This window comes from Narcine bancroftii, chromosome 5 (assembly GCF_036971445.1).
Source record: "Narcine bancroftii isolate sNarBan1 chromosome 5, sNarBan1.hap1, whole genome shotgun sequence".
NCBI classification, from domain to species: Eukaryota; Metazoa; Chordata; class Chondrichthyes; order Torpediniformes; family Narcinidae; genus Narcine; species Narcine bancroftii.
In genome coordinates this window covers 87,323,437-87,347,317 of record NC_091473.1, presented here as the reverse complement: position 1 = coordinate 87,347,317, position 23,881 = coordinate 87,323,437, and the positions used below count along the sequence as shown (strand labels likewise).

Here is a 23,881-nt window from a genome sequence, read left to right as displayed (position 1 = left end):
TGAAGACGGCGAAGTTGGTTGAGGGAGGTGGAGGAGCATCTGCAGGACTGCTTTGAATCAGTGGACTGGAACATATTCAAGAACTTATCCATAGACTTGAATGAATATGCAACAGGTGTCACCGACGTCATCAGTACCTGCATGAATAAGTGTGTGCCCACACACACATACCAGATGTTCCCCAATCAGAAGCCCTGGATGAATCAGAGAATTCGCAACCTGCTGAAGGTGAGAACAAGGATGTTTAAGGCTAGAGATGGGAATCTTCACGACCTGTGAAAGGCCATCTCTGAAGCGAAGTGGCAATTCCGGAGGATGCTAGAGACATACATACCTGGTACAAAGCGAGCGCGAACACTATAGATGGCTGTGATGCTTCATTACCTGAAGAGCTGAAAACCTTCTATGCCCGCTTTGAGAAGAAGAACAAAACAGTGCCTACTAGAATCCCTGAAAAGGCTGAAGACCCTGCGATATCTGACTCTGAGAGCAGCATCAGAACATCATTTAAGATGGTGAACATTCGCAAGGCATCAGGCCCTGACGGTGTACCTGGAAGGTAACTTAAAAATCTGTCACAACCAACTAGCCGGAGTGTACAGGGACATTTTCAACCTCTTGTTGCTGCAGTCATGCATCAAAAGAGCATCAATCATCCCAGTACCCAAGAAGAGTAGTGTGAGCTGCGTCAATGACCACCACCCAGTATCACTAACTTCTTCTGTGATGAAATGCTTCGAGAGTCTGACATTTTGTGGACAGAATTACACATACCTAAGCAAAGATCTGGACCCACTACAATTTGCCTGTCATCACAATTGCACCACAGCATATGCAATACCATTGTCTCTCCACTCAGCTCTGGATCACCTTGAAAACAGCAATTCGTCAACTACAACATGGCCTTCAATACCATTATTCCTTCAATGCTGGTCAAGAAGCAACAAACTCTGGGCCTCTGTACCCCACTCTGCAACTGGATCCTTGACTTCCTCATCTGAAGACCACAGTCAGTACAAATTGGAAACAATGTCTCCTCCTCTCTGATTATCAGCACAGGTGCACCTCAAAGATGTGTGCTTAGCCCACTGCTCTACTCATTATACATCCATGGCTGTGTAGCCTGGCACAATTCCATTGTTTTCTACAAGTTTGGTATGACACCACAGTTGTCGGCAGAATCACAAACAAGGATACAGAAGGGAGATGGATCAGTTCATTGAATGGTGTAATGACAACAACCTTGTGCTCAACATTAGCAAAACCAAGGAGATGATTGTGAACTTCAGGAGGAAGTCAGGGGCACACAACCCAGTCTTCATTGAGAGTTCCATAGTGGAGAAGGTCAAGAACTTCAAATTCCTGGGTGTCAACATCTCTGAAACTTCCATGTTGATGCAACCACAAAGAAAGCTCACCAGCAGCTATACTTTGTGAGGTGTCTGAAAAGATTTAGTATGTCACCGAAGGCTCTCGTAAACTTCTACAGGTGAACATTCTGGTTGGTTGCATCTCTGCCTGGTGTGGAGGCACCAACTCTCAGGACAAGAATAAACTCCAGAAGGTTGTTAACTCGGCCTGCAACATCACAGGAAACAAACTTCACTCCATTGAGGACATTTACGAGGCAGTGTCTTAAAAAAGCAGTCTCTATCCTCACCACCCAGACCATGCCCTTTTCACTCTGCTACCATCGGGGAAAAGGAATAGGAGCCTAAAGACAAGCACTCAACAGCACAAGGACAACTTCTTCCTGCTACCATCAGATTCCTGAATGATCAATGAACCAAAGACACTGCCTTAATTTTGGTACACTACTATTTTTTTAAATTTATAGTAACATTGTAAGATGGTTATGATTTGAATGTTTGCCCTATAACGCTGCTGCAAAACACCAAATTTCATGACTTGTTTGTGACAATAAATTCTAATTCTGATCAAGGAGGATTGGAGAAAGAAATGTGGTATGGGGGTCAAAGGATCAGCCATGATCATGTTGCATGATGGAACAGTCTCAAGGAACCAATGACATTCTAGTGGCCAAACAATTAATTTTTCCTCACTAAATAATTTTATGAAAAATATAACTAATACCTGGGAAAATGAACATGCTGCACCTTGACTGAACACCATTTTAACTTTAGATCTCTACATCACAATTTTATTCACACTCAAATGGTTATTGCTGCAACTCCTATTAAGCTCTGTAGTATCCTTTGTATCATATTTGATTATAATCATTCCAATTTCCTTTTAGTTCTTCAGTTGATCTTCGATTCAGCATGGCATTGTGTGATGAGGAGAAATCATTCAGGCAGAAGAGGAGGGAAGATGTTATGGAGGGAATCAAGAAGCTCTTGGGCCCAAAGAATTCTCGGAATGCACCACAATCAATCCGGGAGGTAAACTCACAGCTTGTGCTGAACTATTTATAATAAGAGCAGCTCCAAAGTTCCTGCATTTCACCAAAGTCACCTGGATTATGAAATCACATTTTCCTCCTACCCACCCCCCCCCCCCCCCCCCCCCACCCTTGACCCAACACATACCTGAAGTTAATTTTAATTTAGACATGCAGCACGGTTGCAGGTCCTTCTGGCCCACGAGCCCTTGCCACCCAAATGCCCCAATTAACCTACACCCCCATATGTTTTTGAAAGATGATAGAAAACCAGAGCACCCAGAGAAAATTCACACAAACTCAGGGAGAATGTACAAATGCCTTATAGATTGTGCCAGATTCAAACCCCAGTCACTGGAACTGTTACGGCATTGTGCTAACCGCTACACTAATTGTGTCATCCCATTATATGTATTATATATTTTCCCCCAGCTGCTCCTATTCATATTGCCCATAAAAGCAATAAAAAATTGTGTGGTAACTATAATGCAATCACTAAACAAAACTTTGATGATTTCTCACTTGCAATGATTTCACCACATCCTTTGTTAGAGATCCTATTTGAATTATACACAGTACCCTCTCTCTGGGCTGTGAAGGAAGATGGTTTGTTTCTGCTTGCACAGATGCGTGCCTCTCATTGCCTGCAGCTGAGCTGAGATAAAAGACTTAATGTTGTGTTGAGGTGCACCGCATGTAAAGAGCTGTTTCTAATCACCTTCATGTTGCTTCTTTGTAGTTTCTTGCTGCAATTTTTTTTGTTCCTCAGTGTGGTTAAGAAAGTGTATGTTAACTTTATGTAAATAGATGGATGTTAAAATGCTCAGGCAGGAGATGAGAGTTTTGTGTAGACTAAATTACAAATTTTGAAACCATATTGGACCCATTTTGTAGCTCTTCAGATTAATCCAGATGCAATAGGAATCCAGAAGTGAGTTGCAATAAGATTCAAGATTCCTTTATTGTCATGTTATAATTCAGAACATGTAATATTCACGAAATTGCCTTCTGCCTGCCATAAGGCAGACAAAGAGTCGCCATTAGTGTCGCCAAGCACCATTTACAGTTCCTTCAGAGTCACTGAGTATAAGTGGATTTGCCTCCACACTCCCACAATCTCTGCAGCCGCAAGACCCCTATTCGATCCATAAGCAACCCAAGCTTAAGATCCAAACCTCCGACATGATTAGGATGTCTTAAGTGCCCGAGGTGCTTCGGGAGCCCTTCTTGACCTCAGCAGCCTCTCAAATCCAGACTCCATTACCTTGTTCCCATGAGCCATTCGTCAGCAGCCTGCAGCCCATGTGGGTCCCCCAACTACAAGTCGCCCTCGGGCTATGTGGGTCCTTCATTCGCTTAGCCCGTCACTGGTCCGCCGCTGTGGTCACCATCCTGTAGTGTTATCTCCTATGTTCTTCCCATTTCTGGTGCCCTGAACCAGTGTGCTCCTTGCCAGAACACAATATTTTGAAAGCTTGAATTACCACTGCAAGTTGAATCAGTTATAACAGATGACTTTCATTGCCAATTGAGCTCAGAATGTGTGAGGCTGAATTGGTGAAAGTGGATTTGCCAAAAGACTCTTCAGTGATATTTATGCAAGTTGCTGTGCCCAGGTACTATGCAGTATTGGGCCCAGGCCTTGTATTTATCCCCTGTTCGGCTGCATTAATCTTATGGACCTGCAGGGCATTAAAATGAAGGAATGGCTGCTATGGGCATCCTGTAGAGTGGAATGATCCATAAGTTGTGATAGCCTTGGGAGAATGAAGTCAGATTGGAGTGCAGGAATATGCCACTGTGTGTGAGGCTCTCAGCTGAAACTACGGCTGAAGAGGCCATAATACTAGAGCCTTGGTGTATTTCAGGTGCCAACAATAGCTATTCTGGGTTCAGGAGGAGGATTCAGAGCGATGGTTGGTTTTTCTGGTGTAATGAAGGCATTGGTGGAATCTGGAGTCTTTGACTGTGCAACCTACATCGCAGGCCTTTCTGGTTCTACTTGGTAAGTTTCACATCAAGAGACCTTCTCATTGTAGTCTGAATAAAATTGTGTTGTTAGATTTATTGAGCCTCTCTTAATGGCCAAGCCAATAAATTCAGCTGCAGTGTGGTTTTTAGGATATTTAGGTCAAAATGTATCCAGGCTTGATCATCTCTCTGGTGCTAAACAATATAGTAGAATTATTGAGGAAAGGCGATGTTGATGGCTTCAAAGTCATTAGGTGAGATACGATGCTTGCCATTCTAATCACAACATTGCCTTTCCTTTTGGAACTGTTTTGAGTTCACTTGCAAGGACCAAGTGTTTCATTACCAGTTGCTCCTAATGTAATGCAAGAAGAATGGCTCTGTTGGTGTCCATGGGCCACACTGATATAGTGACCTTAAGTTTTCTCTTATGGAAAACTCTTACAAGCACTTCTAATGTTCGCGGAGAGAAAATTCTGAGTAATCTTGTTAGATATGGTTGGAAACACAAACATTTCACTGATCATGGCACTCCTTTGCATGTTTCAGATTTGGTATGAAGTGTATCATTGAACTTAAAAAGCTAGAAAATTCTTCAGATCAGCTGCAAACTCTTGAGTTTCACAAGGCCAGAATTTGTAATGGCATGTTGTTCACGTATGGTTGGAAATTAAAAATCAAGTTGCTTTCTTTGGGAATGCTGGGAAGAGGGAGATGATTGCCGAGCACAGAGTGCCAGTAGAAATAAAAAGAAAAGGTGGAAGTGCTGAAAGGCTTTTGAGTTATTCTATCTCTCCCTCATCAATCAGGTACATGTCAATGTTATATTCTCACCCGGAGTTTCCAAAAAAAGGACCAGGCGAAATCAACAAAGAGCTGATGGAAAATGTCAGCTACAATCCAATGTATCTGCTGACCCCTCAGAAGATCCGACGATATGTTGAGGCTCTGTGGAAGAAAAAGAGTTCAGGGCAGCCCGTCACCTTTGCTGATGTGTTTGGAATGCTCATCGGTGAAACACTGATTCCCAATGTAAGTGGAGAATATTGATTCATGACATTGAAGGACACAGCACAACAGGTTGTTGTACTGAAGAAATTCTCAAATACAAGGTCTTTCCCAAGTTACTGGTTGAATCTCCATTTCTGAAATCTGTGTTACAAATTAAGGTGGAGATTTAAGGCATCGTGAACCACGACAAGTATTGTAATAGAGCAAGGAGACACACACACACACACACACACACACACACACACACACACACACACACACACACACACACACACACACACACACACACACACACACACACACACACACATGCTCTTGGAATGGGCAGATAGGGGGAGATGAAATTCAGTGCTAAGGAAAAAAAAGAGTTACAGAATAATAGCATGGTGGGCCATAGAGTCTGCTTCCAAAATGTGAAGGATTACATTTTGGTTTGAGAAAAGTGAAGAGGTGATGTAAATGAGAGGGCATAATTCTAAAATAGTTGCAAGGATAGAAATATCTTGAGGCAATTTTGAGGGTGACTTTGTTCTCAACTTCAAAGAAATGCAAAAAAAAATAAATAATATTCACATTTATCCTAGTACAAAAAAAGTAATTTAGCATAGTGTGGACTGTTGTTTTGTGGTGTTGGTGCAGTCCCTGATTAGTGTAATGAGGGGAGATTTAACTACCTGATAGGGGTTGGAAAGTAACTGTTCTTGAACTTAGAGGTGCTGTACCTTCTGCCCAAAGATAGCAGAGAGAAGAGGTAGTGACCAGGGTGATCGGGGGTGTGGGGTCCTTTATGATGTTGGCTGCCTTCTTGAAGCACATAGTTGCATTCAGTGGATGGGAGATTGGAGCCTCTAATGGACCTGGTTGTGTTTATTACCTCCTGGAACATTTCTGAGTAGTCAAATTCCTAAAAACACACCAAAATGCTGGAGGAACTCAGTCGGTCTTTTCAGCGTCTACAGGAGCCAAAGATAAATTGCCGACATTTTGGGCCTGAGCCCTTTAAGGAATAAACCAGAAGCATAAAGACTCAGAAAATCTCAAAATTCAGGCAATGAGGGAGGAATCCAGACCAACAAAAGATGTTAATTGATTATGATAAGGGAATGAGGTAAGAATTTATAATTTCTGTGAAATAAGTCAGGGAATGAAGAGACAATGGGAGAAGAAATGAGGGGGAAAGAAGTGAGGTATAACGAAAGCCAGAGAAGTCGATATTAATGCTTGGAGGGTTGGAGGGTGCCCAGTCGGAAGATGAGGTGTTGTTCCTCCAATTTACAGGTGATCTCAATCTGGTAGGGCATGAGACCATGGACAGACATATGGACAAGGGAATGGGACAGGGAATTGAAATGAATGGCCACCGGAAGATCTATGCTATTGCAGCAGACAGAGCCAATGTGCTCAACAAAGTGATCTCCTGGTCTGCATACAGACTCTGATGTAGAGGAGACAACAACGGGAGCACCAAGTGCAGTAGATGACCCCTGCAGATTCACAAGAGAAACATTGGCCACAGAAGGACTGTTTGGGACCCCGAATGGTGCTGAGGAAGGAGGTGTGGTTGCAAGTAGAGCATCTCCTGCAGTCACAAGGGGTAGGTCCCAAAGGGATGATTGGTGAGGAGGGAGGAGTGGACAAGGGAGTCACAGAGGGGCCAGTCCCTGCCGAAGGTGGAGAGGGGAGGGGAATGTGTGTCTAGTGGTGGGATCATGTAGGAGGTGGTGGAAATTATGGAGGAGGATGCATTGGATGTGGAGGCTGGTTGGGTAGTAGGTGAGGACAGGGGGAATCCTGACCTTGTGACAAGTAGGGGTGGAGGGGACCAGGGCAGATGTTCGAATGATGGAGGATATACAGGTGAGTGCTGAGTTGATGGTGGTAGAGGGAAAGTCACGTTGTTTGAAGAAGGAGGACATCTCTGAAGATCTGGCATGGAAGTCCTCATCCTGGATGTGGATCTGCTGGAGATTTAGGAATTGAGAGAGGGGAATGGAATCCTTACAGGGGACAGGGTGGGAAGAGGTGTAGTTGAGGAAGTTATTGGAGTTGGTGGGGGGTTTGTAGAAGATGTCTGTCGAGAGTTTGTCTCCTGAGATGGAGACAGAATGAGGAAAGGGAGAGTGGTGTGAGAGATGGACCAAGTGAATTTGAGGTTGGGGTGGAAGTTGGCAGCCAAGTGGATGGCAAATGAGTTCATGATGGGTACATGAGGGAGCACCAAAGCAGTCAATGATGTAGCGGGGGAAGAATTGAGGGGCCTTGCCTGTATAGGCTTGTTTCATGGATTGCTTTATGTAGCCACATAAAAACAGGCATAGCTGAGGCCCATGTGGGTACCCATGGCTACTCCTTTAACCTGGAGAAAGTGGGAGAAGTTATTGAAGATGACGACAAGTTCTGCTAGCCAGAGGAGTGTGATGGTGGAGGGGGATTGGTTGAGTTTATTGTCCAGAAGGAAACAAAGTCCTTTGAGGCCTTCAGCGTGGGTGATGAGGTTGTATAGAGATTGGATATCCATGGTAAACATGAGGCAATCTCAGGGAACTGGAAGTTGTTGAAGTAATGGAGGGCATGTGAAATGTTCCTGATGTAAGTGGGGAGGGACTGAACAGATTTGAGGTAAGTGGAGTTTAATTCGGTGGGGCAGGAATCGAATCCCTAAACAGATGCAATCTGTCAGTATCCTTTCCACAGTGCATCTGCAGAAGTTTGATAGACTATTCAATGGCATCCCAAATCTCCTCAAACCCAGAGGTAGTCACAGTTGGCTCGATGTGCTGGCTCTAGGAGAGATTTTCTGAAATAGGGATTTGACGGTTCTAACTCTCCATGGGACAAGGAATTGAAATGAATGGCAATGCGGCAGTTGCATGATCTGTCTGCTACTCCTTCCTTTTTCAATATTTTTATTAACATTAAAATTTCACATCCAAAACTACATAGTACATACATAAATGTTAAAAGTCAAAAAGATGCATTACACTTAAATCATATCAGTTCATACAAAGTACCCCACATTTTAATCAAACAGATAATATTATTTTGATATTATTTATTATATGAAAAAATAAAATAGTAAACCTACTACCAAAAATGTTGTTTGGCCAAAACAAAAGAAGGCAGAATTCTTATCTGTGATAAATTACCTTATTAGTCAACAGTTCTACCTTCAAAATAAATCAAAGATTTATTATTTCAAAATTAATTCAAAAAAAGGTCCCCACAGTGTTTGAAATTTTAAATTCAAATCAGAAATTGAACATCTAATCTGTAAATTCAAACATGACATGACGTCGCGTAGCCATTGAGCATGGGGCCATGACCCTCCATCTGAGTGAGCAACACCACCCACCTGCTTGCCACTCCTTCAACAATAAGCCCTTTGGTCTTGGTGATGTTGAAAGATTGTTGTTCTGGCACCACCCAACCAGATTCTTGATCTCCATCCTGTATTCTGACTCATCATTTCCAGTAATTCGGTAAAAAATGGTGGTGTTGACACAGCAAATTTGTAGAATGCGGTGGAGTTCAACTTGACAATGCAATCCTGAGTGTAAAGGAAGTGGAGTAGGGGGACCAAGCACACAGCCATGGGATGATGTCCCTGTGTTGATGGTCTGCATGAAGGAGATGATGTTGCCTATTCACAACAATTAGGGTCTGCTGATGAGGAAGTCGAGAATCAAATTGCAGTGGGAAAATTAGAGTCTCAGATCATTTAGTTTGGTAATATGTTTTGTTGGAATCATGAATGTATTTAACAAGTATTCATCAAGTAAAAGGTGCTTTAACTTGGCTTGATAATTGGATTATTGCTTATGTTTTGGCTAGATTATGGGGTAAGATGATATTGCTTGTGTTTTCACAGTGAGCTAATCTTGGCTTGTGACATATGATACCCTGGTTCATTGACAAATTTGCATTTGGCTCTTACATTATATTGACCCTTGGAATCTTGCTCGCAAATCCCCAGAGAACTCATTCTCTTCACATTTACATTTTTTATTCATTGGTTGTCCTTTATTGAAATTTTTGTGGCAAGATGTTGTTACAGCAACAAGGAAGCAGAAATGTTGGTACCCATATAACAAAATAACTGAAAACCTTTTTTCTTAATGTGTTTTATTTTAGTTGAATTGAAATATTTATCCAGAGAGTACACAAATGAAGCAACACATCCTGTTCCATCCTAAGATCTGGTTGATAGAGTCTAGCTTTGCCTGTTATTTAGTATAATTTCTCCCTTTTTCACTTTTCTTCTCTTGAAGTGTCATGCTGAGTCAGAGCTCCACTTATTTCCTGAAATACTTTGTTTCTTGCTTTTCCTTCCTCACTCACACCCAGGTATCCTACAGCAATAAGTTTGGATGTACTGGAGTGACGGACACACTCTTGGTTTCAGCTGTTGAGGGATGAATGGACAACGGGGACTTCTGATTATGATAGAAAGTGAAAGAATATATGTGAAGGCTTGGAAGGTATATTAACTAGACCAGTGGTTCTCAACCTTTTCCTTTTCACTCACATACCACTTTGAGTATTCCCTATGCCATAGGTGCTCTGTGATTAGTAAGGTATTGCTTAACGTGGTTTGTTGGTGGAAAGAAAAAGTTTGAAAACCACTGTTTTAATTGTACCTAATTGACTCATTGTGTGCACAGTTTCATAACTCTAAAGGAAATGATCCAATGACAATTACAATTTTCCTCAAGCAAAATATTTCAGTAACAATTGGGTCTAGAGCAGTGATTCTCAACCTTACTTTCCCACTCACCTACTTCCTTAAGCCATCTCTTACTAATCACAGCATTGATGACATAGGGATTACTTAAAGTGATATGTGAGTGGAAAGAAAAAGGTTGAGAACAACTGAACTAGAGTGTAAAAAAACTTATTACTGAAACTGCAAAACACCAGTTGTTGCTTAGTTCTGAAAAGGTGAATGTGATACTGGAATCACTGATCCATGTCTTCCAGTGTATTTTAAAAAAAATTAATTCAGACACTTTAAAGTATATTCTATTTTCTGTTTAATCACAGAGAATGAACTTTAAAATGAGTGAGATGAAAGACAAAATCCACAAAAGCCAATGCCCATTGCCCTTATTCACCTGTTTACATGTAAAGCCAGATGTCTCTGAACTCATGTTTGCAGGTATGTTATTTTTCTTGGCTAATTATCACCAGAGTTATTATAGCAGTTGGGTTTGCAGAATCAAGGTACTACCTTGTATTCTATGCTTCATCTTGAGGCTCATCAATTGGGATGCTTTTCTATTATTTTTGATGTTTTATATGATTATTATATCTTGTTTTCATCTTTTCTATTAATCCATATTTTTAGGTGACAGAGGGGAGAGTTTATTTGAGGACCATGATTGTTTTGCTCAAAGCAATAAATTAAAATGACCACATCTTGCATTAAAACCCATGAGTTTCTTCTTTGACCATGCTGCAGATATGCTCAGTGTTGAATTCATTCAGTCAATATCCAAATATTTCAAATATATGAGAAAATAAAATAATAAGCATTACTTAGTGAAATCAAGGAAATGTAGATGCTTGGTCTTGATTTTACAGTGAGCATTAAAATATTTGAGTTTACTGTTAAAGACAAAGATAATGAGTGTATTGTACACACAGTACAATGTACAAATGTCCCAAAATTCTACACGCCTAACATGTACCTTACAAAAGAAAAACTCCTATAGTGTAAATCACCATACAGAAAGAGGTAATACTCACAGTCACCATAATGCAAGAAAAAAGTGGTGTTTCAATAGTTCAGACTGGTCTTTTTGTGTCGCTGGAGTGGTTTATGATTAGGGTAGTAATGAGAGGTTTAAGAGCCTTGCAGCCATTGGGGGGAAAAAAACTGTTCTTGAACCTAGAGGTAGTGGACTTCGGCCTTCTGAACCTTCTTCCCAAAGGTAGCAGTGAGGAGAGGTGGTGACCAGGGTGATCGGGGTCCATTATGATATTGTCTGCCTCCTCAGATAACACCTCGCATAGTATATAAAGGGATTGGAGGTTGGAACCATGATGGGCTTGGCTACGTTTGCTACTTTCGTCAGCTTTCTACATTCTTGAGTACTTGATTTAGCTACTAACCAGGCCATGATGCAAGCAGTCGTTATAGGAGTTTGATGAAGTATTTGGCAACATGCCAAATCTCCCCAGACTTCTTAGGAAGTAGAAGCATAGGTGTGCCTTCTTAATAGTTACTTTGAAATGCTGGCTCCAGGAAAGGTTAAAAAAGCTGCCTTTTTTCAGTAGCTGCCTGGCATCAGTTCAAAAGGCATCATGGAACTCTGCAGTCCTGATGACACCAAATCGACTAAGCCATCAATCACAATGAAGAATTCTCACACCATTATATAGTACTCAAAATTGAAGCAGAAATTAAGGATTAAAATGGAGGCTGAAAGATAATTCATAGATTTTATTGAAACATTCACTATTTATAATATCTTTATCAGAGAGAATTCAGCTTTAATTTTTTTAAGGCTTGAAATTTACAAAGCAGTATTATTTATTGAAGTAAAAACACAATGCTGAAGAAACTCAGCAGGTCAAAGAGTGTACTTTATATTGCAAAGATAAAGATACTAACTAAAGTTTCAGGCTTGTGCCCTTCATCCAGGTTTGAGCAGAACGCAGGCATACCTGTGAGGAAGGATGGGGCATAAATGCAGACAGTTAGATGGGATGAAACGTGTATACTTTAATATTTAGTACTAGGAATAGGCTGATGAACATAGAGCATGAATCAGTATATGGAATTATGATGTTGTGGCCATTGCAGAGACTTGGCTGATGCAAGGACAGATTGGCTTAGGGCAGAGCTTAGGGACCTCTCGTGTGGGGTCCTAGGTTTCAAAGAGACTAAAAAATATGGAAGGCTAAAGGAAACATGGTTGACAAGATAGATGGATGTTAAAAAAGGAGAGGAAGGGAAGTAAAAGAGCAGAAGGGGAAATGGCATTGCTAATCAGGGATAGTATCACAATTGCAGAAAGAAGGGACATTGTAGAGGCATTGTCCACTGAGTCAGTGTGAATGAAAGTCAGAAACAAGAAGAGAGCAATCACTCTGATGGAAGTATTCTATAGCCCTATAAATAGCCACTGAGCTATTAAGAAATAGTTAAGTCGATGGATTCTGGAATGGTGCAAAAATAACAGGGCTTTTATGATGGGAGACAAGGCAAAAGGTTCAGATGGGGAAGGATTTGTCATGTGTCCAAGTAGGATTCCTAACTGGTGGAGAGACCATACTGGATCTAATACTGAATAATGAACTTGGTCCAGAGACAGATAAGTAAGCAAACAAGTACTTTATTGTCATTGCAAAAGAAAACACAATGAAATTTTAAAAAACACAACCCATGGTACTCACAAATACACATACAAGAGCTCATTAAAAAAAACAATTAAAAAAAAACCCAGTACCATTTAAACAATACAAAATACACTAAATGGTGGAGTTTAATTCTCGAACGGCTCTGGGATAGAAGCTGGTCTTGAGTCTGTTCGTCCGTGTTTTAATGGACCTGTATTGTCTACCCGAGGGCAATAGGTCAAAAAAATGATGGCCTGGGTGAGTAGAGTCCTTAAGGATATTGGCTGCCTTCCCGATACAGCAAGATCGAAATAAATCCTCCAAAGAGGACAAGGAGCAATCAATGATCTTCTGGGCGGTATTGATAACCTTCTGAAGATCCCTCTTATCTGCTGCTCTACAGCTGGCAAACCACACAGGAATGCAGTAAGCCAGCATGCTTTCAATAGAGCAGTGATAGAAGGACGCCAATAACTTCTCCTGTAGATTGATTTTCCTAAGGATCCTCTGGAAATGGAGATGGTTGATATGCTTCCTTGATTAGTGTAGTGGTATTAATAGTCCAAGAAAGATCCTCAGTCAAATATGTTCCACACAATCTCCATTAATATACAATGGAGCCGGGGCCATATTGTTCCTCCTGAAATCCATTACAAGCTCTTTCGTCTTCAAGGAATTCACTAACAGATTATTTTCCAAGCACCACACTGACAGTCTGTGGACTTCATCCCTATAGCCTGATTCATTGCCCCTTGAAGTGAGCCCAACCACAGTTATGTCATCTGCAAATTTTATGATGGTATTAGAGGAATACTTGGAGACACAGTCGTAGGTATAAAGAGAATACAACATTGGGCTTAACTCACAGCCCTGCAGAGAACCAGTGTTAAGTCTGAGAGTAGGGGAATAATGAGCGCCTATTTTTACAGTCTGAGAACGGTTTGTTTAAAAAGTCCATAAGCAAATCAGTCTGGAAAAACCTAAGTCAGCAAGTTTACCAACCAATCTGCCTGGAATAACAGAATTAAAAGCCTAACTAAAGTCTATAAAAAACATCCTCACGTAGCATCCTTGTTGTTCTAAGTGGGTCAATGCTAAGTGAAGAACAGTGCCAATAGCATCCACAGTAGACCTATTAGCCCTGTAAGCAAACTGGTATGGATCGAAGGTGGGTGGGAGACTGGCTTTAATGTGCTACAATGTGCTACAATGTGCTACAGCCTCTTGAAGCACTTCATGGCAACTGGAGTTAAAACAACCAGACGATAGTCATTGAGGCCTTTGATAACCTTCTTAGACAGTGGGATGATTGTAGCAGCCTTTAGCATACGGCGAGATGATAGATTTTGACAGGGACCTGTTGAAAATCCTCATGAAGATCTCAGAGAGATGGTTCATACTCCTTCAGCACCCTGCCTGACATGCCATCGGGGCCAGTGGCTTTCCTTGGGTTCACCACTCTAAGCACCCATCTCACCTCATGTTCTCGCACAGTGAGGACATTACTGTTAGGGGCCAGTGAGTGTGTCCTTCCATCTCTTCCACTTCCACCTCGAATCAAGTGAAAAAACAATTGAGATCTTCAGCCAGGCTAACATCACCATCAATGGTCACGCTGTTATTTTTATAATTGGTGAAGTGCTGGATGCCCTGCCACATTTGCCACAGTTCATTATTGTTAAAGTAGACCTCAATCCTCCTCCTATAGACCGCTTTAGCATCCCTGATACCTCTCCTCAAGTTGGCTCTAGCCGCTCTATCACCAGACCTGAAAGTGATATTACGGCCCCTGAGAGAATTTTGACCTCCCTGGACATCTAGGGCTTCTGATTATTATACACCCTGATCTGTTTGTCGACGGTGACATTGTCAGCACTGTTCTTTATATATCTGAGTACAGTAGCTGTGTACTCCTCCAAATCCTAACTTTCAATGATGGCTCAGTTGGACCATTCAAAGCAATTCTGCAACTGCAAGAAAGCTCCTTCCAGCCATGTCTTAACCATCTTTACAGTGGGCAGAGCTCTTCTGCTAAGGGGAATGTATGCCGGAAATAAAAATATGGAAAGGTGATCCAACCTTTCTAAATGTGGTAACAAAATTGACCTGAAGCCTTTCTTGATACTTGAATAGACTTTATCAAGAGTCCTATCCCCACCTCCACACAGGTGACATGCTGTTCAAATTTTGGGAGAACTGACTTCAAATCCACAAATTTGCAATGATTAGCAATGATGTGAGCTGCTTCAGGGTTCTTACTCTGTTGTAAGTTAGTAGCCTTGAGAAGGAAACCCAAAACTATGTTCAGATTAGCATCCAGTGGAATATAAACCTTTATAACTGTAACAATAGTAAGCTCCCATGGGAGGTAAATAGGTCTGCATTTGACTGCCAAGTACTCCACATCTGGAGAACAATGACTGTGATTTCTACAGTTGTGCACCAGGTGTTAAGCACATACATGCATAACCCTCACCCCCCCACCCCCACCTTGCTTTTACCAGAGTCCTTATTTCTGTCCCAATGGAATGCTGTCCAACCTGTTTGTTCAATTGCAATGACTAGGATAAGTGAATGTAGCAGCATAATACAGCAGATCTCTCTGTAGATGAGCATTTCAGAGATCATAACCACAAATCCCAGACCTTTAGCATAGATATGGACAAAATGGGGAAGTAATGTATTTAATTGTGGAAGGGCTAATTAGGATGGGATTAGGCAGGAACTAAGGAATGAAAATTGTAAATTGATCGAAAAAAACATCAGTGTGGCTCCAGAAGCTGCAGGAGCACTGGAGGCAAATCCATGGATACTCAGTGACTCTGAGGGGACTCTCTTTTGATTCTCTTTCTCCATTTCTGTAAGAGGCGATCTGCAACACTAATGGCAACTAGGTTTGCCTTGGGGCTGGCAGAAGGCCAGTTTGCTTACAGGGCTAATAGGTCTACGTGGATGCTATTGGCACTGTTCTTCACTTAGCACTGACCCCCTTAGAACAACAAGGATGCTACGTGAGGATGTTTTTTATAGACTTTAGTTAGGATTTTAATTCTGTTATTCCAATTACATTATTCAGTCTGTACGATTACATGACAATGAAGGAATCTTGTAAACAGATGTTCTTGGAGAAATACACAGCATAAATGCAGAAAGCTTAGGGACCTCTTGTGTGGGGTTCTAGGTTTCAATGAGACTAAAAATATGGAAGGTTAAAGGAAACATGGTTGACAAGAGAGATGGATCAGCTGGTCCAAAGAAAGAAGGAAGCATACATAAAGTTTAGGAAGCAAATGTCAGGAAGGACTCTTGATAACTATATGGTCATCAGGAAGCAATTTTAAGAAGGACTTAGAAAAACAAAAAAGAGTACATGAGAAGGCATGGTCAGTAGGGTTAAGGCATTCCACATGCATGTTAAGAACAGGAGGATGACCAGAGATCCTAAGGTGGGGGGGGGGGGGGGGGGGGGAGATGCACGTGTGCCTGGAGGAAGAGAGAAGGTAAGGGAGGTCCTAAATTAATTATTTGCTTTAATGTTCACCAGGAGAGGAGTTCAGTGTAAAACAAGATAATGTGCTGGAACATGTTGAGCTTAAGAAAGAGGAAGTGCTGGGTATTCTTAAAAACATTGGGATAGATAGATAAGTTCCTGGGGCCTAAATGCTTTACACAGCTGATTACTACAGGGTGTGAGCGAACATTGTGCATAAATAAATATTGTTTAGTAAATATTAATTTCTCAGATGGTTACTTTGAGCAGTTCCTTTGGTTGTCCAGCATTCTCACTGCCTGCAGGAAGAAGCTGGCTCTGATCCTCCTGTATCTCTTTCCCAATGGGTGCAGCTGAAAGATGCTGTGTGTAGGGTGGTAGGGGTCCTCAATGATTTTGCATTCCCTCTTCAGACAATTATCCCAGTAAATCACGACGATGGGAGGAGAGGGAGACCCCAGTGATCCTCTCTGGGTTGACTTCCAATCCAATTCTCTGCAGCAACCATATCACACTGTGATGCAGCCAGTCAGGAAGCTCTCTATAGTGCTCCTGTAGAAGGTTGACATGATGGTGACCTGTAGCTTAAGTCTTCTCAGAAAGTGCAGTCTTGTTAGACCACATGCAGTATTCTGGTTATCTCATTTCCAAAAGGATGTAGAAGCAGAGATTGTCTGGATTGGCGAAGATGTCTAATTGGAACCCATAAAACAAGGTTAACCGAGCTAGGGTATTTCTCTTTGGAGTGTGAGGTGACTTAATTGAGGTACTCTATATAAGATTATGAGAGACATAGGGTGGATAGCCAGCACATTTGTCATGGGCCGTCATTAAGTAACTATCAGAGGACATCTGTTTAAAATGAGTGGAGGGAGATGTTAGTGGTAAGGTTTTTTTTTCTACAGAGAGTTGTGAGTGCCTGGAATGTGTTGATAGGGGTGGTGATGGACGCTGATACAACAGGGATATTTAAAATACTCTCAGATAGAGACATATATGTAAGAAAAATAGTGGGCTATGGATATGCTGCAGGGAAGGGTTAGAATGTTGTGAAGTAGTTTTATACAGGTCTACACAATGTCGTGGTCCTAAGGGACTATACTATGTTGCAATACTCTACGTTCAAACTAATAGGAACATTTGTTTCAATTTTGTATGCAAGCCAGGCATACCATTTTCTACATGCAAATAGACTCTCATATCAAATATATTCTGTACTGAACAGAGAGATTTCTGGATATATTGACTGACACTAAAAGGAGTGGTTAGTATTCATACAGTCATTTGTTGATTATATTGCTGTGAATAAATGAACAATCTTTCTCAATGACTCTCCCTTCCTTCCTTCCTTCCTTCCTTAAATAACTTTATTTAATTTATAGACTGGGTGGAATTCAGTCCGTATGAGATTGGAATGGCGAAATATGGAACATTTATGCATCCCAGCATATTTGGCAGCAAGTTCTTCATGGGAACAGTAATAAAAAAATATGAAGAGAACCCACTTCATTTCTTAATGGGTAAGAGAATTCCTGGGAAAATGGGTTTTATGGACAACGTGCTAACAGGACAATGACAATAAGTCAGAATCAAATATTGCCAATCTTTCAAATTTCTAACAAGTCAACCTGCTAAAAAGAAAAATCTCTTATTAAACCAATACCTGACTGAACCAATCCAGAGCCTCATCTTATTGAATGTCTGATCATGGATGAGCCAAAACGGGCTCCAGATAAATTTTACAAGTTTCACTCTGGGCAATATCAGCTCCCATCACAAATTCCACATCTTTTCTTGAAATTGTTTTCCTACCATGCTTGCTGTCTTGGATTAAAGAAATGCAATGTCTTGGATTGGGAATTTGGGGAGACAGCAAAGAAGACGATTGAGGTATGTTGGGGAATCGAGGTAGATGGAAGATTATTAGTGAGGTAGTGAGCCCTCTAACTCCCATACCTCGACTACATTTCCTAATACCCAGTCCCCTGCAACAATTCTATTCTCTTCTCGCAACTTCTCTGTCTTTGCCACATCTGTTCCCAAGATGAGGTCTTCCAGTTCAGATCATCTGACGTCCCGTGCCGTCCGCCCCAGCCCCGACGTCCCGTCATGAGGGGCAGGGACAGCGGGGAGGGGGGCTGTCAGGCACTCGCCAGCTGATTGTCATCCCCTTAGCAGCCGCTTTCAGGTGGCTGCATTCAGGTGCTCCGACGATTATCCCTCTCGGAGGAGGGTTGGAAAATGCACCGCAGATGGCCTCCTGACAACCGCATAGGGGTAGAATATGCGGCTTTAGATCGGGGTATTTTGGTCACCTGAAAGTGCTTTATGTGACCTACACTAAAAACCTGCCCCAATTTATCTCCCTAAAACATATCTATATACAATACAAACACAACATAATATGTCACGACACACCTTCCCCTCTCTGCCTTCCAGAGGGATTGCTCCCTCTGTGACTCCCTCATCCACTCATCGCTCCCCACCAATTGCCCCCACCCCCAGCATCTTCACCTGTGGCTGCTGGAAGTGCCACACTTGTGCACACAACTCCTCCCTCGTGACCATTCGAGGCTCCAAACAGTCCTTTGAAGTAAAGCAACACTTGTGTATCCACAGGAGTTATCTACTACATCCTGTGCTCCCTTTGTGGTCTTCTCAACATTGGTGAGACTGGCTGCAGATTGGGATGTCACTTTGCTGAGCACCTTTGCTCTGTTCACATCAGTGACAGGGATCTCCCAGTGACCAATCATTTCAATTCTGCACCCCACTTCTGAATATTCAATGAAGTTAATTGACTTTTATTGACCCAGACCAAATTGGCAACAAAATGATCCATCTTTCTTTATCATTGAAGCACCATACTTCCAATCAGCTGCACTGGTGGTAGCTGTCGTCTTAGTGAACTGAATTTAAGTTGAAGCCAATATGGTTTATGTAAATTCTGTCGATTCTTGGCTTCCTCCCCCTCCCATCTACTACTACCTGTGATATTAATAACTATGAATTTTGATAATGATTCATTTATATTGCTGTTTTCTTTAACAGTGGTATTAAAAAAGGATGCACACTTTGTTCCCTTTTCTATCCCAAGTGTTGAATATTTTCACTGTAGCTACATTTCTCGAATCCAGTTCTTGACAGCCAAACAATGAAGAATGAAATGGGTAACTTGAGCCACACCACTTAGAGCTTTGTTTACTCAAAATCTGACCTGCCCCCCAGTTCAGTTGCTAGGAAAAGTTTATTGGGACAGGACATTAATTTTTTGAAGAAGAATGAGATTTCAGTAGGATTTGTGTTCTAAAAAAGGAAACTCATTTTTAGTAAATGCATTATTGTTTTAATTTCATTCTTTCTCTTTTTGATAGGTGTTTGGGGCAGTGCATTTTCTATACTATTTAACAGAGTGCTGGGAGTAAGCAATTCCAACAACCAAGGGTCCACCACCATGGAAGAAGAGCTAGGTAAGGCACAAGTTATTCTATCAGTAATAACAGAATAAGATTATCAATTTCTTCATGCACTGTTTATCAGACTTATTCTTATCCAAAAATTTGCATGATCCCTGGCAAACCCTCCATTCATTTCTAGTGCTGTAGCCAGAGAGACTACGTTCAGGATACAGTTACTTCCCTGCAACTTCCTAACAAAATATTCTACACTTCTGAGGTCTATATAATACATATATATATAAATTCATTTTCAGGGACATTTGCAAAGACTAAAACACTCTTCGTAACCTTCTGGGAAAATATACTAACAGACCCCAGACAAAGATTAATCCTTGCTCAGTGGCTCTTGCATGTATCAAAATGGTTAGTGTGGCAGTTAGTACAACGCTATAACAGCGCCAGCAAGCATGGTTTGAATCTGGCACTGTGTCTGTTTGGAGTTTGTACCTTTTCCCTATGTCTACGTGGAATTCCTCTGGGTGCTCACATTTCCTCCCACCCTGATGAGGGACCCATGTCATCACAGTGCCATCTAGTGGATAGCTTTGTCTCAAATGACATTGACAAACAAATTTATAAATTGGATAGTAAAATCAGACTTTTTCATTCAATACAAAATCATGAATAGATATTGAAAAAAAGTGGGTGGAGGTGGGATTGATTTAAACATTTAGGAGAAATGAGAATGGATCTGGGAATCCTTCAGCAAGAAATATGCATTAAACAGGCAATAGAGAGTGAAGCAATGCACGTTTTAAAATAAATGCTGTAAGATTTCATTGTATGTGATGCTTGCAGGTCATTCCTAGAGAGTTCTCAGTTAAAAGCAACCCCAGGGTAGACCAAGGACAGGGTGTCAACTGAGATATCTAGGTAATTAGGGACTTAGTTTTCTCTAGGGCAGTGTGGACAGAATTGCAATTAGCTGCTGAGGTAAATAGTGCTTGAATTTGCAGTTGACTGTTGAGGTGAATGGAGGTGCATTCATGAATGAGATGTGGTGTGATTGGTACCTGGGATCATTATCAAGATGAAGGATGCAGTGGGAAGGAGACCTGCAGAATGGGGTACAGTCTAAACTTGAATGTCGTTTACTTCTGACTGTTACTGTGCTTGACTCCAGGATCTGTGACCTGATCAGGCAGGGCTCCTTCTGAAGTTGCCCTGAATTCATTCTGAGGGTCGTTGAATAATGATTGGTTGCAACTGTTCAACTGGGCATCTCCACATGTTACATGTAGAAGTGGCCTGAAAGCTATTTTCTTTGTTCAAGTCACAGGAAATAAAAGCAATTGGGCTTTCAAAACACTCTCATGCAGTAGTTATAAAGGCACTACATTCTAAAATGTCCAAGCCACAGGGAAAAATGTGTTTTAAGAAAATAACTAAATTTTTTTTTAAATACTTCAGAAGTATTTAAAATCTAAAGAAATTAGACTCCAAAGATGATAAATTAAATTTTCAGTGGCAAACAATAGCCGCTTTCAGGTGGCCAGAATACCCCGATGTAAAGCCGTATATTTTACCCGAATGTGGCTGTCAGGAGGCCTCCTGAAAGCGCAAAACCTGACCCTAAGGAGTACTCTCCCAACCCTCCTCGGGGAGGTATAATCTCTGCATCCAAGCAGTCCCCCGAGGCACCTGAAAGTGGCTGCTAGGGGTCAGGATGATGTCAATCAGCTGGTGACCCAACTCCCTGCACCTGACAGGCCCCTTCTCCGCTGCCTGACAGGCCCCTTCTCCGCTGCCTGACAGGCCCCTTCTCCGCTGCCTGACAGGCCCCTTCTCCGCTGCCTGACAGGCCCCTTCTCCGCTGCCTGACAGCCCCCCTCCCCGCTGCCTGACAGTCCCCCTCCCCGCTGCCTGACAGCTCCCTTCTCTGCTGCCTGACAGTCCCCTTCCCCGTTCCCCTTGCCCCCCGATGTGGGTCGTTGGGGCTGGGGCAGCCAGCATGGGATTTTGGGGCTGGGGCAGCTGGTGTGGGACATCAGGGCTGGGGCCCCAATGTCCCGCGCCGGCCGCCCCTGCCCTGAAGTCCCGCGCTGGCTGCCCCAGCCCTGACAACGGGTGAGATAACGCCCAAGATCGACAGGAGCCAGCATTTGCTCCGAGGTGCCTCTCCTGCAGCCAGGCCTTTCAGGTGAAAGAACACCACCTTCAGCACTGCCACCTGAACACACCCGCAGCCGCTTCTGCAGGCGCATTCTCAGAGCGATTGCACCTGAAAGCGGCTATTGTTAAAATTGCTAGGATCCACTAAATAGGCTCACAACTTCACACAAAACAAAGCTTGTGGTGGAGCAGGTACCTTGGACAGAAGCATCCTAGTTTTGACTGTTAATAGCAGAACCAGATGCTGGAAATTCTCTCATTTATTCCTTAGTAACAGCAAATGTTGATGTCTCTTTTCGTCTCTTAGTTAAGCAGTTATTTAGGCTTTAATATAAAGCAGCTCTCTGTACATGCTTCTGCAAATATTAACTAACTGATTTGACTCGGTTGTTTTTAGAACTTTGGGATATTCTAAAATGGAATTTGTAGAGTAATATATCCCATTACATAGGATTTCAGTAATACTTCACGTACATAAAATGTGTTTGAAATGTGGTCACTTCTAGAAGCAGATGATGTGATGAAAAGCACTCTGCTATTTCGAGTCTCTTACAAACCTCCAGTCAGGAGGATTTTAAACAGTGATGCACAATGTTTATCTATTTCAGACAGCACTCATTAATTTGTCACTTAATTTTATGGAGTGTTTCCTGTGCATAAAATCAAATATATTAGCTGAGCATGTGAATTTACACAGCATCTCCATCAAGGAAAAACTTAAATTCTCAAGTTCCAACTGAATTTTGATATCCTGCAGTTCTCTAATGTTTCTGTTTACATGCGACAATGTAGAAATACTTATTCTTTCAATGACTCAATGGTTTAACCTGTGTGAATAAGTAATGGTACCATTATCCCAATGATTTGTTTGATGACCCTCTTGGTTCACATCTGTATCTCTTTTCTCTCACTCATTGGTTAAGGTTAGGGATTAATCCAAACTAATCAGTCTGGAGGTGAATTGGCTATTTCGATGCAATTCCACTTGATCAACAGACATTTAGTTAATGAGTATTAAAAGCATCAGCAATCAGTCATGCTTGGCAAAAAAGGTCAGAACTGAAATGAGGAAATATCAGATTTATTTGCTCATGTCTGGATTTAGTTTTAAATAATCACCTTAGTCAGGATTTCTGTACAACATAATTTATGGAAGGTTAGAATTGCTCACATTTGTTTGTTTGAAGTATAAGGAACCTTAAAATATCAAGGATTTATAGTTGTAGTCTTTGAATTAAAAGAGTTAATTTAGATGGCAGCTTTTGTCTTTTTAAGTAATCTCTTATTCTTATGTCTGCACTGATATTGGAAAGGTACCAGACCCCTGAAGTAGTAGCTGCACTGTTTAAGTCATCTGCACTTTCTGGTGGTTGGTGCATTGTATAAATTCCAAGTCTCTGTTGGATTTCTCCCTGCTTCTCCTTTACAGTCCAGATTTTGACTTCGCCAAAAAATTTTAATCACACAATTCCTCATCCCCCAAGGCAATCTCTTACACAAACTCTATATTTAGAAGCTATTACCTAAAAGATAGAACAATCCAGATGTTAGTGAGATGAGGACAAATATTATTATTTTTTTTAAACTTCGTAGTTAAGGAAAGAAATAACATTTGAGTGAAGGCAGCTTTTGTGTATAGAGAAACATGATTAACATTTGGGATGGAAGACCCTTCATCCATCTTTGTTCCCATAAAGAGTGTTCACTCTGACTCCAACAGTTTCCCTTTTCATTTCAGATTTCCAGCATCGGTAGTGATCATTTTGGATTTCCATTTGACCAAAGCACTGACTAAATACCTGTCATTTTCACTTCAAGAAATATAACAAAATAGCAAATCACACCACACTTAATATTGCTAGTTTATACTACTCTTCTGACAGCTATTTATCTAATCTTGTTGGAGGAACTCAGCCGATCTCGCAGCATCCATAACAGATAAAGATGTATCACGTTCTAGGTATAAGTAAAAGCAGGTAGGCGTCTGAATAAAGACAGGGAGAGAAAGGGGAAGAATGGAAAGGGGAGAAGTCCAGACCAACAAACAAAAGGTGTTAATTGGATATGATAAAGAGTAAAGGTAAGAATGGATTTCTC

The 23,881-nt window shown here is 41.6% G+C and overlaps 1 protein-coding gene across 3 annotated transcripts in view; it reads left to right on the top strand.

Annotated features, from left to right (window-relative positions):
• LOC138763672 (cytosolic phospholipase A2-like) overlaps positions 1-23,881 on the top strand; it is a 139,958-nt gene that overhangs the window by 82,031 nt on the left and 34,046 nt on the right. For 2 of the 3 annotated variants that reach the window (XM_069938213.1, XM_069938212.1), the window contains exons 6-11: positions 2,258-2,402; positions 4,270-4,406; positions 5,182-5,404; positions 10,424-10,538; positions 17,597-17,734; positions 19,589-19,684. In XM_069938213.1, coding sequence (XP_069794314.1) covers positions 2,258-2,402; positions 4,270-4,406; positions 5,182-5,404; positions 10,424-10,538; positions 17,597-17,734; positions 19,589-19,684 — 854 coding nt within the window. The remainder of the gene's footprint in view (positions 1-2,257; positions 2,403-4,269; positions 4,407-5,181; positions 5,405-10,423; positions 10,539-17,596; positions 17,735-19,588; positions 19,685-23,881) is intronic. The other variant, XM_069938214.1, reaches the window with a different exon arrangement.